The sequence below is a fragment of the Bos taurus genome, chromosome 1, assembly GCF_002263795.3.
Source record: "Bos taurus isolate L1 Dominette 01449 registration number 42190680 breed Hereford chromosome 1, ARS-UCD2.0, whole genome shotgun sequence".
Lineage (NCBI taxonomy): Eukaryota > Metazoa > Chordata > Mammalia > Artiodactyla > Bovidae > Bos > Bos taurus.
Window position 1 is genome coordinate 58618606 of NC_037328.1, and position 15843 is coordinate 58634448.

Sequence of the window (15843 nt, forward strand, 5' to 3'; positions counted from 1 at the left end):
GCCTGTTGCTGTAGTCTCAGTGAGACTGGCCGACCCACGGCTCTCCTGTACTTCGGAAACCCTCCCGGCTCCGGGGTTTCCCGTATTTCCGCCTCCGCGCCTTCCCCGACCCGAGGCTCCCGAGGCTGCCCCGCCCACGCACCGCCCGCAGGCACCCGCGGGGCCGGGCGGGGTGGGGCGGAGGTGCGGGGCCAGCCCGGGGCCCGACCGCCTGGACCGGCTCCGGGAGCCCGAGCTCGGCTCCTCCGCGGCCCCGGGCGCCCGGGCCGCGGGCCGGGGAGGGGCCTCGCTAGGGCAGGGGGGGCCTTCGCACGTGCGAGCGGGCGGGGATCCCCGGCGCCGGGGGCGGGGCACCCGGAAGCTCACGGACCTGCGGCGCTGAACCCCGCCGGCCCAGGGGCGGCGGGGACGCCGCGGGGAGGCGGGAGCACCGCCCGGGCGGCGGCCGGCTGTGGTCACAGGTGGGCGGCAGCAGAGAGCGGAGCCGGGGTCCCCGAGACTCCAGTCATCGCGCCCGTAACCCAGCGGAGCAGAGATCCCGGAGCCGCGTCCGCGCCCCGGGAGAAGCCAACCCTGCTCTTCTCCGCCTCGGCCTCTTTGGCTGTGGCCGCACCTCGGCTCCGGAGCGCAGGTAACTTCCCTCCCAAGGTCATTCTTCGGGCTGGGCGGCGTGGCGTTCTCGGTCCGCCCACGTTCTTGCGATTGACGGGGGCGGTAGAGGCGCGCCCAGCCTGCTGAGGAGAAGCGGGGCTGGACGGCGACCCCGAGCGTTGACCGAGCTCCTCTCCCGAGCCGGGTCGTCGGCCCCAGCGGGTAGACGCTTTGTTTCCGCCCGCAGCCCCGAGGGTGTTTCCATCCGCACCCAAGCTTCGGGCGGGGACAGCTCGGTTCTCCCCAGCCCGCACCCGCAGGTGAGCGCAGCCACCCGCGCCCGGGCTGTCCCGGGCCGCGTAGTCGGCTGTCGTCATGGGAACCGCTGGTGCCCAGACGGCGCTGGTCCTGGATCGGGGGTACCTGGCATTGAAGGCAGCTCGGAAGCGGCTGGAGCCCTAGAGCTCTGCGTCTGGCCAAGGACAGCCAGAAAATCCTGATGAAAAGGGGACCACCTCCCCCTCGTTCTCATTTTTTAATTCTCAGGCGTTGGTGGTTAATCAGAGATGGAAGTGGATGTGTTTACGAGATGTGAGTTGTATTCGTTCCACTTTTCTTTCTGAGGGCTTCGTGTGCCTCGTAGTGACAGGTGGAAATCACGACCCAGAAGGGCACTATGAAGCCAGTGAAGAAAACCAAAGCGGAAGAACCTGAATTGGAGCCCCTGTGCTGCTGCGAGTACATAGATCGAAATGGGGAAAAGAACCACGTGGCTGCTTGTTTGTGTGATTGCCAAGATCTGGACGAAGGGTGTGATAGGTAAGCACTGTGTGTTTCTTGATACTGACCCCACCGGCCCTTTTGAGAACTACTATGTATACTTGGCGCTTAGCCATCCAGAACACTAGAATTTGCTCTTCATTCTGTTTCTACTTATCTCCAACTGAAAGTTGTCTTTCTGTGTCAAGTGTGAGGGCTTGATAAAGATGAATCATTATTCAGTAGTGCACAACTGTCTGTTCAGCACAGTTTATTAGGAATTATTATTTCTCATTTGAAGGGAGAAGATGATGGAGAGAACAGGCAGATAATGAAATAGTAGACAAGTTAAATTGTGTAAAAAAATAAAATGCAGGCCAGTACAATCTGTAAGTTTAAAATGAACACATTAGTACCAGGAAGTTCCTACATTCTCAGTGGTCTCAGCATTCAGAGACTGACACCTTGGGACTGGCTTGCACTTGGCCACAAAGGGCCTTGAGGGTTGAAAAATCGGTCTCACCCTTCTTTCTGGGGAGGCGATCCAGCAAGAGGCATGATCATACCCTGGACGGGTTGTTTTCAGCATGAGCAGCAGCACTATCCTGATTGATGCTGTTACATTTGGCTTTTATTTTCACCATTATCCCAAGTGATGAAAATTAACTATCCAAAGAACCAGTTTCTAACATCACTGAAAAAATTTTGTACCAAATAGTAATAACCTGGTCTTTATCCATTTTCTAAGTAATTATGTACTTAAAAACTGTTATCACATGGAAAGCATAGTGTGGGGAGGACAAGGATGGTGGAGACTTGCTTTCCCCATTGGTAATTGCTGCTGCTGCTGCTGCTAAGTCGCTTTAGTCGTGTCCGACTCTGTGCGACCCCATAGACGGCAACCCACCAGGCTCTCACGTCCCTGGGATTCTCCAGGCAAGAACACTGGAGTGGGTTGCCATTTCCTTCTCCAATGCATGAAAGTGAAAAGTGAAAGTGAAGTCGCTCAGTTGTGTCCGACTCTTAGCAACCCCATGGACTGTAGCCCACCAGACTCCTCTGTCCATGGGATTTTCCAGGCAAGAGTACTGGAGTAGGGAGCCATTGCCTTCTCCACATTGGTAATTACATCTGGTTTAAAAAAAGTCAATGAAATGGTATATTGCTGACTTACATCTTGGGTGTGTTAATCTTGCCATGAGAAGCATTCCTGGGGACTACTGCAGTCTAGTATTCCATAACCCCTTTATAATTCTTCCTTGACAGTGTGTATAATGTCTTATTATTGTTTAGTGCTAAGTTGTGTCCAGCTCTTTTGCAACCCCATGGACTGTAGTCCCTAAGGCTCCTCTGTCTATGGGATTTCCCAGGCAAGAATACTGGAGTAGGTTGTAATTTCCTTCTCCAGGGGATCTCTCTGATCTAGGGGTCAAACCCATGTCTCCTGCATTGCAGGTGGATTCTTTACCACTGAGCCACCTAAAAGGCCCTGTATAATCTTTTACAGGTACCTTTAAGTATAGGTTCTTTAGACTTAGGTAAAATCCTAAGATTTTCCATCCTGAGAAAATGGAGCACTTTGGACTAATGAATGGAGAAATGATGCCTTTTCTGTAACCTGCATCACTCAAAACCACTGCTTTTCCATTAGCCTTCTAACTCTTCCTGCCTCCCAACCCTTGAGACCTGAGCTGCCCCTGAGTTCTCTTCTCTTCATATCCTTCTCTGGAGATGAGCTCCCAGCGTTTCCATAAACGTGCTGCTCTGTATGCCTCCCGTATAGTTAGTTCCCATTCATTTCCAGGTCTAGCCCTATTCTTTAAAATTCTAAATTTCTAAAATTGATGTTATCCTTCCTTCAACTGTTCCTTTCCATAATAGCCTAAGTATGCAAAAAATTCAACAATACCACCTGTCCACCAGACTCCGTCATTTGAGTCATACTAGTGTGATCTCTTTTCTCAGCTATTTGTAAGGCAACCATTTTGCCTTTTTGCATTTCTTTTTCTTAATCACCGCCTCCTGTACAGTGTCACGAACCTCCGTCCATACTTCTTCAGGTACTCTGTCTATCAGATCTAATCCCTTGAATCTGTTTGTCACTTCCACTGTATAATTGTAAGGGATTTGATTTAGGTCATACCTGGATGGTCTAGTGATTTTCCCTACTTTCTTCAGTTTAAGTCTGAATTTTGGCATAAGGAGATCTCTTCAAGAAAGTTAGAGATACCAAGGGAACATTTCATGCAAAGTTGGGCACAATGAAGGACAGAAATGGTATGGATCTGATAGAAGCAGAAGATATTAAGAAGAGGTGGCAAGAATACACAGAAGAACTATATTAAAAAGGTCTTCATGACCCAGATAATCACAATGGTATAATTACTCACCTACAGCCAGACATCCTGGAATGTGAACACAAGTGGGCCTTAAGAAGCATTACTAGGAACAAAGCTAGTGGAGGTGATAGAATTCCAGTTGAGCTATTTCAAATCCTAAAAGATGATGCTGTGAAAGTGCTGCACTCAATATGCCAGCAAATTTGGAAAACTCAGCAGTGGCCACAGGACTGGAAAAGATCAGTTCTCATTCCAATCCCAAAGAAAAGCAGTGCCGAAGAATGCTCAAGCTACTGCACAATTGTACTCATTTCACACGCTAGCAAAGTAATACTCAAAATTCTTCAAGCCACGTTTCAACAGTACACGAACCATGAACTTCCAGATGTTCAAGCTGGATTTAGAAAAGGCAGAGGAACCAGAGATCAAATTGCCAACATCCATTGGATCATATAAAAAGCAAGAGAGTTCCAGAAAAACATCTACTTCTGCTGTATTGTACGCCTGACTGTGTGGATCATTACAGACTGTGGAAAATTCTTAAAGAGATGGGAATATCAGACCACATGACCTGCCTCCTGAGAAATCTGTATGCAGGTCAAGAAGCAACAGTTAGAACTGGACATGGAACAATAGACTGGTTCCAAACTGGGAAAGGAGTACGTCAAGCCTGTATATTGTCACCATGTTTATTTAATTTATATGCAGAGTACATCATGAGAAATGCTGGGCTGGATGAAGCACAAGCTGGAATCAAGATTGCTGGGAGAAATATCAATAACCTCGGATATGCAGATGACACCACCCTCATGGCAGAAAGCGAAGAAGAACTAAAGAGCTTCTTGATGAAAGTAAAAGAGGAGAGTGAAAAAGTTGGCTTAAAGCTCAACATTCAGAAAACTAAGATCATGGCATCCGGTCATGATCACTTCATGGCAAATAGACGGGGAAACAATGAAAGCAGTGAGAGACTTTATTTTGGGGGGCTTCAAAATCACTGCAGATGGTGACTGCAGCCATGAAATTAAAAGACACTTGCTCCTAGGAAGAAAACCTATGACCAACCTAGACAGCATATTAAAAAGCAGAGGCATTACTTTGCCAACGAAGGTCTGTCTAGTCAAAGCTTTTTTTCTCCAGTAGTCATGTATAGATGTGAGAGCTGGACTATAAATAAAGCTGAGTGCCAAACAATTGATGCTTTTGAACTGTGGTGTTGGAGAAGACTCTTGAGAGTCCCTTGGACTACAAGGAGATCAAACCAGTCTATCCTAAAGGAAATCAGTCCTGAATGTTCATTGGAAGGACTGATGCTGAAGCTGAAACTTCAATACTTTGGCCACCTGATGCGAAGAACTGGAAGAGACCCTGATGTTGGGAAAGATTGAGAGCAGGAGGAGAAGGGGATGATGGAGGATGAGATGGTTGGATGGCAATCACTGACTTGACGGACATGAGTTTGAGCAAGCTCTGGGAGTTGGTGATGGACAGGGAAGCCTGGCGTACTGCAGTCCATGGGGTCGCCAAGAGTCGGACACAACTGAGGGACCAAACTGAACTGAGTGTGATCTCTACGCTTCCTGACGCTACCCCCTGCCCTCCTGAACTGGTTTACTCTCCAGGCGCAGGATGGGTTTTGTGTTGCACTCAGGTCTCTCCAGGAGAAGGCAGTGGCACCCCACTCCAGTACTCTTGCCTGGAAAATCCCATGAGTGGAGGGGCCTGGTAGGCTGCAGTCCACGGGGTTGCGAAGAGTCAGATACGACTGAACGACTTAGCAGCAGCAGCAGCAGCAGCAGCAGCAGGTCTCTCCACAGAATGCCTCCTTGCCTTCCTCCCCACCCAGATGAGTACTAGCCAGCATCAAGTTCCAGCACAGATTCCCTTTTCCACAAAGACCCCTGTGATGACTCCACCCAGAAATGTGTCCTCTCTTCTGAGCATACTTTACAGTGTTGGCCTGTATAGTTCATTGGGCGATTTTATTATTTTGTCACTTATCTAATATTTCTTGAATTCCTGTGTTGTCTTCACAACTAGATTGTAAATGGTTTTTTTGAGAGTTTTATGTCTCGACACCTACCCAAGTCTAAACAGTACTTAGGTGGAATATGTGTGTATTCCCGTGTATTTGTTCCATGTAGAAATAGTTCTGTTAAATATCTAAATATTTTATCATTTGAATTAAAAAATTATACATGAATCTGTAAGGCTCTTGTTTAATAGTAAGGAAGTTAAACCCTTGGCCTTTGGCATCTTTTATCATTTACCTTGCTGTCTGGCCTGCAGTGTGGGGTGGTTTTTAATTCAACAAACATGTACCATGGGCCTTCTCTGTGCTCTTTCTGAATAGATGGATCACGTGTAAGTCCGTGCAGCCTGAGACCTGTGAAAAGATCATGGACACGATCTCAGACCGCCTCCGGATTCCTTGGCTTAGGGGAGCCAAGAAAGTTAACATTAGCATCCTTCCCCCACTGTTCCTGCTGCCTGTCTTCCTCCGAGTGGCTTCCTGGCATTTTCTCCTTGGGGTGGTGGTTTTGACCTCCCTCCCCGTGCTGGCTCTGTGGTACTACTACCTCACTCACAGAAGGAAAGAACAGACTCTGTTTTTCCTGAGCCTCGGACTGTTCTCTCTGGGCTACATGTACTATGTGTTCCTGCAGGAAGTGGTCCCCAAGGGGCGTGTGGGGCCCACTCGGCTGGCTCTTCTTACCTGCGGGTTATTGCTCATCCTCTTCGCCTTGTACAGAGCCAAGAAGAATCCAGGCTACCTCAGAAACCCAGCACACAATGACAGGGCTCTAAGTGGCAGCCAGGTCGAATGCCTGAACAGAAAAGGGCCTGAGAAGCCCAAGGGGTTCCCCAGCGCAGATCTGTCTGGCGGTCTCAACAACCGCGCACCCAAGGATGAGACTAAGGACTCCCCGAGGACGTCGGCCGGAAGCCCGGCCAAAGGGAAGGATGACTGGTGCGCCAAGTGCCAGCTGGTGCGGCCAGCCCGGGCGTGGCACTGCCGGATCTGCGGCATCTGTGTGAGGAGGATGGATCACCACTGTGTCTGGTATGTTGGAAAGATCTGGAGGCTTGCGGAGCCTACAGAAGCCCTCCTGAGACTCGCGGGGCGTGCTTTCCCTTTGTTTCCATCCTCGTCTCTCCCGCTCCCAGCTTTACACCTTGTAGATATTTGTGGGCTGTATATGGTGTTGCCACTTAGTCATCAGTTTTTCGAGCTTCACAAATTTAGTTCTTTTCAGTCATTTCCTGAAGGTGTTTTTTTTTTTTTTTGGGCTTTCTCTTCTTAGCTGCCCCTCATTTTCTCCTTACTAAGAGAGAGGTATCTACAGTTGAATGACATTTAAAAAAAGAATGTATTAGAAGTAATACAGGTGCGTCTCCCTCACAGAGCTTAGGAACATGTTCCTGTACCTCTAGGTGACTCTTATCCTCTGACTGTGTATTCTTCCATCATTTAGATGTACCAGTGATTTCTAGTCTACATTCTTAAGGCTCTTCCAGATAATTCCCTATTTGGTTATCTGTGCAGAAGTGGGCTTTTTTGGGGCACTTCTCTGCTGCCCAGTGACAAATGAGGACACCTGAGGCCTGTAAGATGTGAAATGTGACTTTTAAAGAAAATGTTGCAGCTTCACTGACTAAATCTTAAAAGGGGTGTGATTCACTCAGATATGAATGTTCTCAGTAGCTTGTTCACAACTTTCTCACTCTTGAGGCAGTCACAGTCAGTGAATTACTCTTTTTACGCCTAGCATTCTGATCATGTTCCACTCTCCCTCTTAGAAGGGGATGTGGAAAAGGGTGCTGACCGCCCGGACGGCACAGAAGCGGACCTTAAGTTCAAGGCTTGTGAACAGGGACAGCTGTTTTTCTGGGGCTTTGGGCTTTAGGAGTAAACAGGTATTTTCATTTTTAGGTTTTCTTCTTCTCTGTCTTCATCATTTATTCTCATGCATGCCTGTGTATGTGCGTGTGGGGTGGTGGTGGTCCATTTGCAAGCGCTGGTTTGCAGAGGGCCTGACAGCCTCGCTTATGAGATCTCTGCCCATGGATTATCCTGATGTGCCCGTCCACGTGCCCTGCAAATGGCCATGACATGGAACTCTGTACGTGACAAGTAGTCTGCATACTATCGAGCTGTTCTCCAGCCCCACACTGTATTTCTAACCTCCTGGGATCTTTTATTAATATATGTATTTAATAGGGTTTTTTTTTTCCCACACTGTGTAATACTTCTGATTTAGCATTTTTAAGTTTTTATAACTCTGATACCATCTTATCCTTATGGCAGTGATGACAGTGTTAACTCTTAACACTGGGTGACAGACCTCACTAATATCTAGAAAGATTTCTTAGCTGTGTTTTACTTTTCATGTACTCTTGTCCTTAAACTAATGAGATGATTTCTCTTTGCAAAGATTAGAGAATGTAAGAGTACATCTCTCAGCAGACGAAATTTTAATTCCCTAAAAGTGGAAAACAAGAGAACATATTTTTTTTAATAACTGAAATGCATACTATCCCTGTATTAAATGCTTTCTTGTTTATTGAGTTACATAGAGAACTTTTAAAGACATGTTTGCTTTCTTCCCCCTTGTGCTGTTTTGAGGATAAATAGCTGTGTCGGAGAATCAAACCATCAAGCATTTATACTTGCCCTTTTGGTCTTCCTGCTCACCTCGGTGTATGGGATAACGCTGACCTTGGACACCATCTGTACAGACAGAAGTGTCTTCACAGCTCTCTTCTATTGCCCTGGAGTTTATGCAAATTACAGGTGAGATCCCCATACAGGGGCCCCTGGAAGAGGGAGTGGATTTGCAGTCAGCATAAGGGGCTGTGATCTGCGGCTGGGTGAGGAGTTCTCACCCAAAACACGGGACAGGTTCTAGGGGTGCTGGGTAGCCCCAGAATTGCTAGTACACAACTGTGCAGTGGATATGTGCATTTTTCTCGGGTGATGTCAGAAGGAGCGCTGACCTTAAAAAGTGAGGAACTAGTGCTCTCCAGGTAAGACCAGGCTTACTCAGGGACTTCAAGTGACCACTGGCATGCCAAAGGTAGCTGAAACTGCAATAACTCTCAGTCTCTGGGGATGAGTATCAGGGGATGTTTCACTTCATTGCTGCTTTCTGGTGCTCTGTAGCCCAGTCTTAATTTATTGCTTCTGACCCTTTTCTGAAATGCTTACAATCTCTATAACCTTTCTTTTCTATTTAACCTCCATTGATTTTTTTTTTCTGTTCTACTTTTTTTTTTTTTTTAATCACCACTCATGATCACTATAGTATCTAGGTCAAAATTTCCTTCAGCGTTTTTAGGTTGGGGCCCATTTATCTAGTGTGAGGATTACCATGTTTTAACAGAAGCTGGAATTTTTTTAGCTTTGGCCTAGCCCCCCATCCCCCTCACTCAAAACTCTGCTTTAGGACATTTATCACAAGCCACTAAGAATAGTAGTTACTGAAGAATTTCACCACCTATGAAGACTCAACATAAAGAGGAAAGGACACTCTTAACCCGAGGAGGGCCCGTCTGTTCTAATGCCCATGAATGTCTGGGTCTGTAATAGCAAGGAGCAGAGCTGTCCATGGACTGGTACAGACAAGCGCCTGGGCAGACAAAGCAGACTGTCTTGAAAACAAAGAGTGAGAAGAAAGCAAAGGACCTTGAGGGTCCTTGTATGTTAGTAAGCATGAGTTTTTAACCTGTGGGCCTCATAAATGAAACGAGGAACATAGTCCAGCTACTATGTTCTCAGTGCTGTGGACCAACGATTCACGTCTCCTCCCTGGGTCTTAGTGTTCTCATCTTTGAAGTGCTTTAATCATCCCTTTCAGCTTAACAGTGAAGATTCTGAACCAGTTTCCAGCTAACTCATTTGCACATGTTGACCGAAAATAACCAATTGGCAGACATCAGATGAGCTGGAAGGGGCTTTCTTGCCCCATGGGGTTTTGTTTGGTTTGCAGAAGTGGGGTTTGAAATGTGGTTGTGCTCCTGATGCTCCTGTGGAGCTGACCAGGAAAGGGCTGCCTGTGCGGGGAGCTGTCCTCTGACTTGTGCTCAGCAACCTGAGAGGACGGAGATGAATAACCTCAGCATTGCTCATCGGAGAAGGCAATGGCACCCCACTCCAGTCTCTTGCCTGGAGAATCCCATGGACAGAGGAGCCTGGTAGGCTGCAGTCCATGGGGTCGCTAAGAGTCGGACACGACTGAGTGACTTCACTTTCACTTTTCACTTTCATGCATGGAGAAGGAAATGGCAACCCACTCCACTATTCTTGCCTGGAGAATCCCAGGGACGGAGGAGCCTGTTGGGCTGCCATCTATGGGGTTGTACAGAGTCGGACACGACTGACTCGACAGCAGCAGCAGCAGCAGCAGCATTGCTCCTGGGTTCCCACCCACAGTTCCTGGAGGGACGTTTTCGGCAATCTCATGGCGCCTTTATTTTCTTCTGCACTGAAAACAATTTAGGAATTATTCATTCAGCAAACAGATTTTGAATGGTGTTGTGTCAGGTATTGTGTTGGTTGTATGGGGGCTGCAAAACACACAAAACGGTCCTTACTGTTCCCGTTTCACACCCTAGAAAAGGGGGCACCAGTAATGATAAAATAGGACATCTTAATAGTCATAAATGAAGCAGGTATTGGCATTCCGAGGATGGGAAAGGTGGGGTAATCAGAGAAGGTGCCAGAGTCCTTAGGAGTAAGTACTGTGTGTGTAAAATGGTACCATGCGGACGGCTTTCTCAACGTGAAGCGTCGGCCGCCCTGACCTGCCTTTCCCGTTCCCAGCTCGGCTCTGTGCTTCACCTGCGTGTGGTACTCTGTGATCATCACGGGGAGCATGGCCTACATCTTCCTAATCCAGCTGATAAACATCAGCTACAACGTGACCGAGAGGGAGGTGCAGCAGGCCCTGCGACAGAAGACGGGGCGCCGGCTGCTCTGCGGGCTCATTGTGGACACAGGCCAGTACAATCGGGGCTTCCTGCGGAACTGGCACCAGTTCTCCACCCTGGGCGCGCACCCCTTCCACCACCCTGCCGAGGACATTGTCTGAGTGCCTTCTGTACGGCTCCAGGGGTGGGGGGTGGCTCCTCCCTCTGCTCCCTTGCGTCGGACACTTCGGTACACGCAGGATGCTCATGTTTATCCCTTGTTTCCTAAAGGCATTATAGGGCCATGCTCAGGTTTAGGCGCTGGACTGGGAAGAAATGAGTTTTTCTGACTTCATAACTTAAAAAGAGATTTTTATATCTAAGAGGTAAAAGTAGAGCCATTCCTTTCCAGTCACCTTACTAAGTCACCATAAGTTGCGGATTGCTAATGCACAAACGGATAGAAGCAGTTCCCACCCATTACTATGGGAGAAAGAGCCTTGGATCAGGAGAGTTTCTAGTCCCTCTTTCAATTCTGAATAGCCATGCGACCCTCAGTCAAGCCCCTTCGCCGAGTCTCAGGTTTACCTGTCAAGTGGGTACTGATGCCTGCCCTGGCTACCTCACAGAGCGGATGTTGGGGGGTGGGGGTCCCGTGAGGGATGGGTTATGTTAGAAAACACAGAAAAAACAACTAAAGCACCAGAGAGGTATGAAGTATTATTAGGAGAATACTAAGACTGGAAAAAATATTTGTAGGTCAGAATACTGAAGCTAGTATTATTGGAGTAATCCGTTTTCAGCATTTCAGAGTGAAAAACAGATCCTCAAATACCATGTTGTACAGTTAGGGGAATTTCTCTTTCTGAGGTATTAGATGTTAACTACTCAAATAGATGACCAGATGGATTTACGCTATCATCTGATATTGAAAGGATAGTTGATGATTTTAAGCATAATTATTACTAGTATAATGTACAGTGGTCATGAGTTTAGGTGATGAGTTCTTATATTTACCTTACTTCTTATGTATTTATTCTGTTTGGATTTACTCCAAGTAACTCCAGTAGGCATCAATGTTTTTTCCTTCCCATGTTTTGCCTGGTCAGGTGCTTGCACACTTGTGACAATGACTGGACAAGAACAGACACTCCTGTGGGAAACAGTTCACTCTCTTTCTGGGTAGGGTGGCTGGTTATATCAAGGGCTTGACGTTTTTGTTCACGTAAGTAATACAGATACTGTCAGCAACAGCACTAAGTTGCAAAAACCAGTCTTTTGGCGTTCACATTGTTCTGGCATGAGCTCTATTTGAGCGGCTGATTGATGTCTTCCCACTTAACTTGCACCTTCTTCTCATTCACCTTGCCCAAGATAGAAGTGTCTCACTGGGAGAGAAGAAACAGGGTATATGTGGTTTCCACTAATTAATAGATTACTGTTCTTCCCTAGTTCTTCCTAAATTGTTTCTTTAATCATATCTCAAAATGGAAAATGTATAAAGGATTAACTATTTGGCATGGGCCCATTCTGCCATAGAATTAAGATGAGGCAATTGATATCACATGGGGAAAATACCCTCTTGAAATACTTGGTTTTGTACCTGTACTTCTTTATAAAACCCCAAAGAATTCATGAGTTCTTAAATTTGCCTTGGCTTATAGCTTAACATAGGAGAAATATTTCCAGCTTTTTCAGTCTTTCTGTGTGTGCTGCTGTAGCAAGAGGTTTGTAAAGGTCGAGAGGAAACATTGCTACTTGTACATCTCTGCCCTCTGCAGCTGGCACCACCCCTAGTCCTGCCATTAATCAAGGCTCTCCTCAAGACACAAACCACATTTTTATACAAGCTTGTCATTGCTCTCCCCAGAGATGGACTGTTTAATGAATGATAGACTCCATATTACATTGATGATGAGCCAACGAGCAAGTCTGGGGATGTTAGCAGTCTGTGGTTTGTATAGTAATGCCCTATCCCTGGCCCAGAATCAGGCATTTATTTGGAATTCATTGGAGCTGATATAACTAATTTCTTTATGTATGGTTGGAGATAAGAGAGAGTAATAATGTCAAGGACAGCACACGTGGCCAGAAATCTCTGATTATAGTCTCCTGAATGCCAGATTCAGAGCCAACTCAGATTGTTTAGCAATTGATAATAAAATTAACAGAAATGTTAGGATAGTCCATAATCTTGGCCTCTGGCCAAATCTTTAGCAACAATGAAAATACAGTGTGCTGAAGATGTGTGTCTGCTCAGAGGCTCAGTTGTGTCCCTTTTGTGACCCCATGACTGTAGCCCCCCAGGCTCCTCTGTCTATGGGATTCTCCTGGCAGGAATACTGGAGTGGAATGCCATTTCCTCCACCAGGGGATATTCCCGACCCAGGGATCACATCTGCATCTCTTACATCTCCTGCATTGGCAAGCAGATGCTTTACCACTGGCGCCACCTGGGAAGTCCCCAGCTGAAGATGAGGACTACTCAAAAGACCAGACTGATCCGAGAGAATGAGGAATGATCACCATCTTTATAACAACACACCCCCAATAGGGTTACCTGGATGGGCAATTCACTGTTTCCCCTCACTCAGATAAGGACTTTCTTTGCATATTATTCTGGCTGATTGTAATTAAGGTGCTTGTTTGAAGTTCTTTGAGAACTTCATGATTGGCAGTGTATAGAAGAAAGCACAAACCTTTGCAAAGCTCAGTGGTTTTGTGGAGGTAAAAGCCCATTGAAGTATTTGCACCAAAAGGAGCAGCAGCCTATCTGTGAGCAGTTTCTGTAGACTCTGAGACGTCCTTTAGCTGTACTCCTGGACTTTCAAGCCTTTTTACCATCTGGAACCATATGAGGGATTTTGTTCTTTTAAAGGACAAGGTCTCTGTGAAGGAATGATCCCCAGAGAATGGTGGTGGTAACCGTGGGGAATTGCCCAGCAAACCTGAAGCCCATAGTTTCTTGGCCGTAGGAGCAGGCTTGCCCCATTGTGGTGCAGACAAGTGGGTCTCCCCCTGTCACCCCACATCCTCAGCCTCTGTTAAACATACTGGATGTGGAGTTTACTAAATGATCTACTGTGATCTGACCACTTATATTATGGTCATGCCACTGTGTCCTCTTCCTGGGGAAGAGAAAGTGTTCCACTTGGAAGAGGGAGAAACCATTAAGGATCAGGACTGCATAAAGGGAGAACATCCTTCAATACTCAAAAACGTTTCTTATGCTACCCAAAGAGTACTTTGTGGTTATTGCTGGTCATACCTGAAGCAAGCTGACCATCCGTTGACAATGCCTTTTTGGTAGGTTTCTCTGATGCTGCTGAAGTCAAGCCTTAAGTGTGTTTTGGGAATGCTGGGCTGCCCTTCTCATGTCAGCCACCCGTGTGTGTGTGTTTAGGACCCTGTAAATCTTTGCTTTCCAAGTAGTCATGGTTTCCTTTGGTGAATGAAGTACTTGTCTTCCACTGTACCATCTGCCTAGCAGAAAGACTGCTACGGACTTCCTCTTATGCAATAGTCCTTGGTACTTGTAAAATTTTTAGCAAGAAAAAATTTTCTATACTAGAATCTTCCACTGCCAGAAGACACAATGCTGGTAAGGTTCTCTGTAAGAGTGACCATTTGCTTAATAGGCTATTTCCTTTGGGTAGGCTGTTAGCTTTTTTATTATAAAACTCAACTTATATAGGCAAAAATATGACATCTTGAAGCACAGTTTTAACCAGGATGTTTAAAAATTAATGTTTTGTGAGGTTTAAGGTCTCTTTAAATTAGGTAAGTAGGTTTATATGACAACTTCATTTTAGCCATATTTTGGTATCCTGTATTTTAAAAAGCATTTCCTCAAATAAGAAATGGATAATGGAGACTTTTGCTTGAGGCACCTGTTTGGAAAATGGTTTTCTCATCAGCAGCTTGACAAGTGTGCCATTTTGTATTAAACATTACAGACATGATGCAGGTGGTGAATGAGAAGTAAGCTTCACTTAATGCTGAAGAAAATTCAGTATGTTCTTGTGGATGTTTGTTGTGACTAATACAAACTTTTTGCAAAATCAGCTACATTTAATCCTGTTTCTAATGGATAGTTATTCCCACTTCAGTTGGCACAAAGCTTTTCACTGTAGTAGCAGCAGCAGGTCAAAAACTGGTTGAACAGAGACCTTCTTTAGGGGTTGTGACTATTTCCGTCAGGCCTGTGACTCGTCACTACTCTAACCTTCCTGATGGCATCTTTTACTTCTAGAAAAATCATACTTGTAAGAGCAAAGCTTTAAAACCACAGCTAGTCTATTCTAGTTATGGATGCAACTAAAATCTGCTGTTTCTTCAGATGGTGCCACTGACAAGATGCTGTGCTACAGAACTCACAAACTCATCATGTTGTGATCCTATAGTCTGCGTGATTTTGACCGTTTGAGTTGTTAGGGCTTCTGAGCCTTTTCATTTGATTGCATTTCTGGGTCTGATTTTAGACTAGAGGAAGCCCAGGAAAATTTATTTAATATTATATTTCATATTTAATGTAACTAACTCAGCAACGCTAGAGGGGATTTCTGAAGCCAACTCTGGAGGCTGTGGGCTAAATGTTTTGCACTGTTTTTATACTTGTATTCGTATCCTCTTATCACCTCAGACACAAGGCCTTTCAAATGGAAATTTAAAGACTGACTGCCATTCATGTAAAATAATGTACTGTGACCAAGTTGTTTAAATGGAAAATAAAGTGCTTTCTTTAAGGAAAATAGTTGATGCTTCTTGGTTTGTCTCCTGAACTCTTGAGCCTTAAGAAAGGCCTGCATTAGAGCTGGGCTGCCTCTCTGGCTACCTGTCCTGCCCATGCTGTGGATGGAAACTGCCCCCAGCCCTCAACTGTTCTTTTCCTTGTGGTTACTTTTCCAGTTGTCTAGGCTGGGGGTACTGCTTATTCGGGCATTGTACTAGCAACAATGTTTCATTTGTTTTTGGCTGGGCAGCATGTGCAAATTTAGTCCCCCAGGGATCAAACCTGCCTCCCCATCCCCCCTCCACTGGGGCTTGGAGTCTTAACCACTGGACTGCCAAGGAAGTCCAGCAGTAACATTTTAAATCATATCTTTTTTTAATTGGAGGCTAATTACTTTACTTTGCCCACCTTTTGGCCTTTGGCCACCTGATGTGGAGAGCTGACTCATTTGAAAAGACCCTGATGCTGGGAAAGATTGAGGGCCGGAGGAGAAGGGGACGACAGAGGATGAGA

General features: G+C 46.2%; 1 protein-coding gene across 4 annotated transcripts; it reads left to right on the forward strand.

The window, feature by feature from the left end:
* Positions 1-496: 496 nt before the first annotated feature.
* ZDHHC23 (zinc finger DHHC-type palmitoyltransferase 23) lies at positions 497-15349 on the forward strand. 4 transcript variants are annotated; one of them, NM_001192314.1, is made up of 5 exons: positions 497-631; positions 1216-1410; positions 6043-6753; positions 8317-8484; positions 10513-10780. In NM_001192314.1, the coding sequence occupies exons 2-5, from the start codon at positions 1268-1270 to the stop codon at positions 10778-10780; spliced, it is 1290 nt and encodes a 429-aa protein (NP_001179243.1). In that variant the 5' UTR covers positions 497-631; positions 1216-1267. The 4 variants fall into 4 exon arrangements, with proteins under 4 accessions (NP_001179243.1, XP_005201357.1, XP_059735913.1 ...); XM_005201300.5 differs by having other exon boundaries at positions 541-631; positions 1235-1410; positions 10513-15349; XM_059879930.1 differs by lacking the exon at positions 497-631 and having other exon boundaries at positions 1057-1410; positions 10513-15349.
* Positions 15350-15843: the final 494 nt, after the last annotated feature.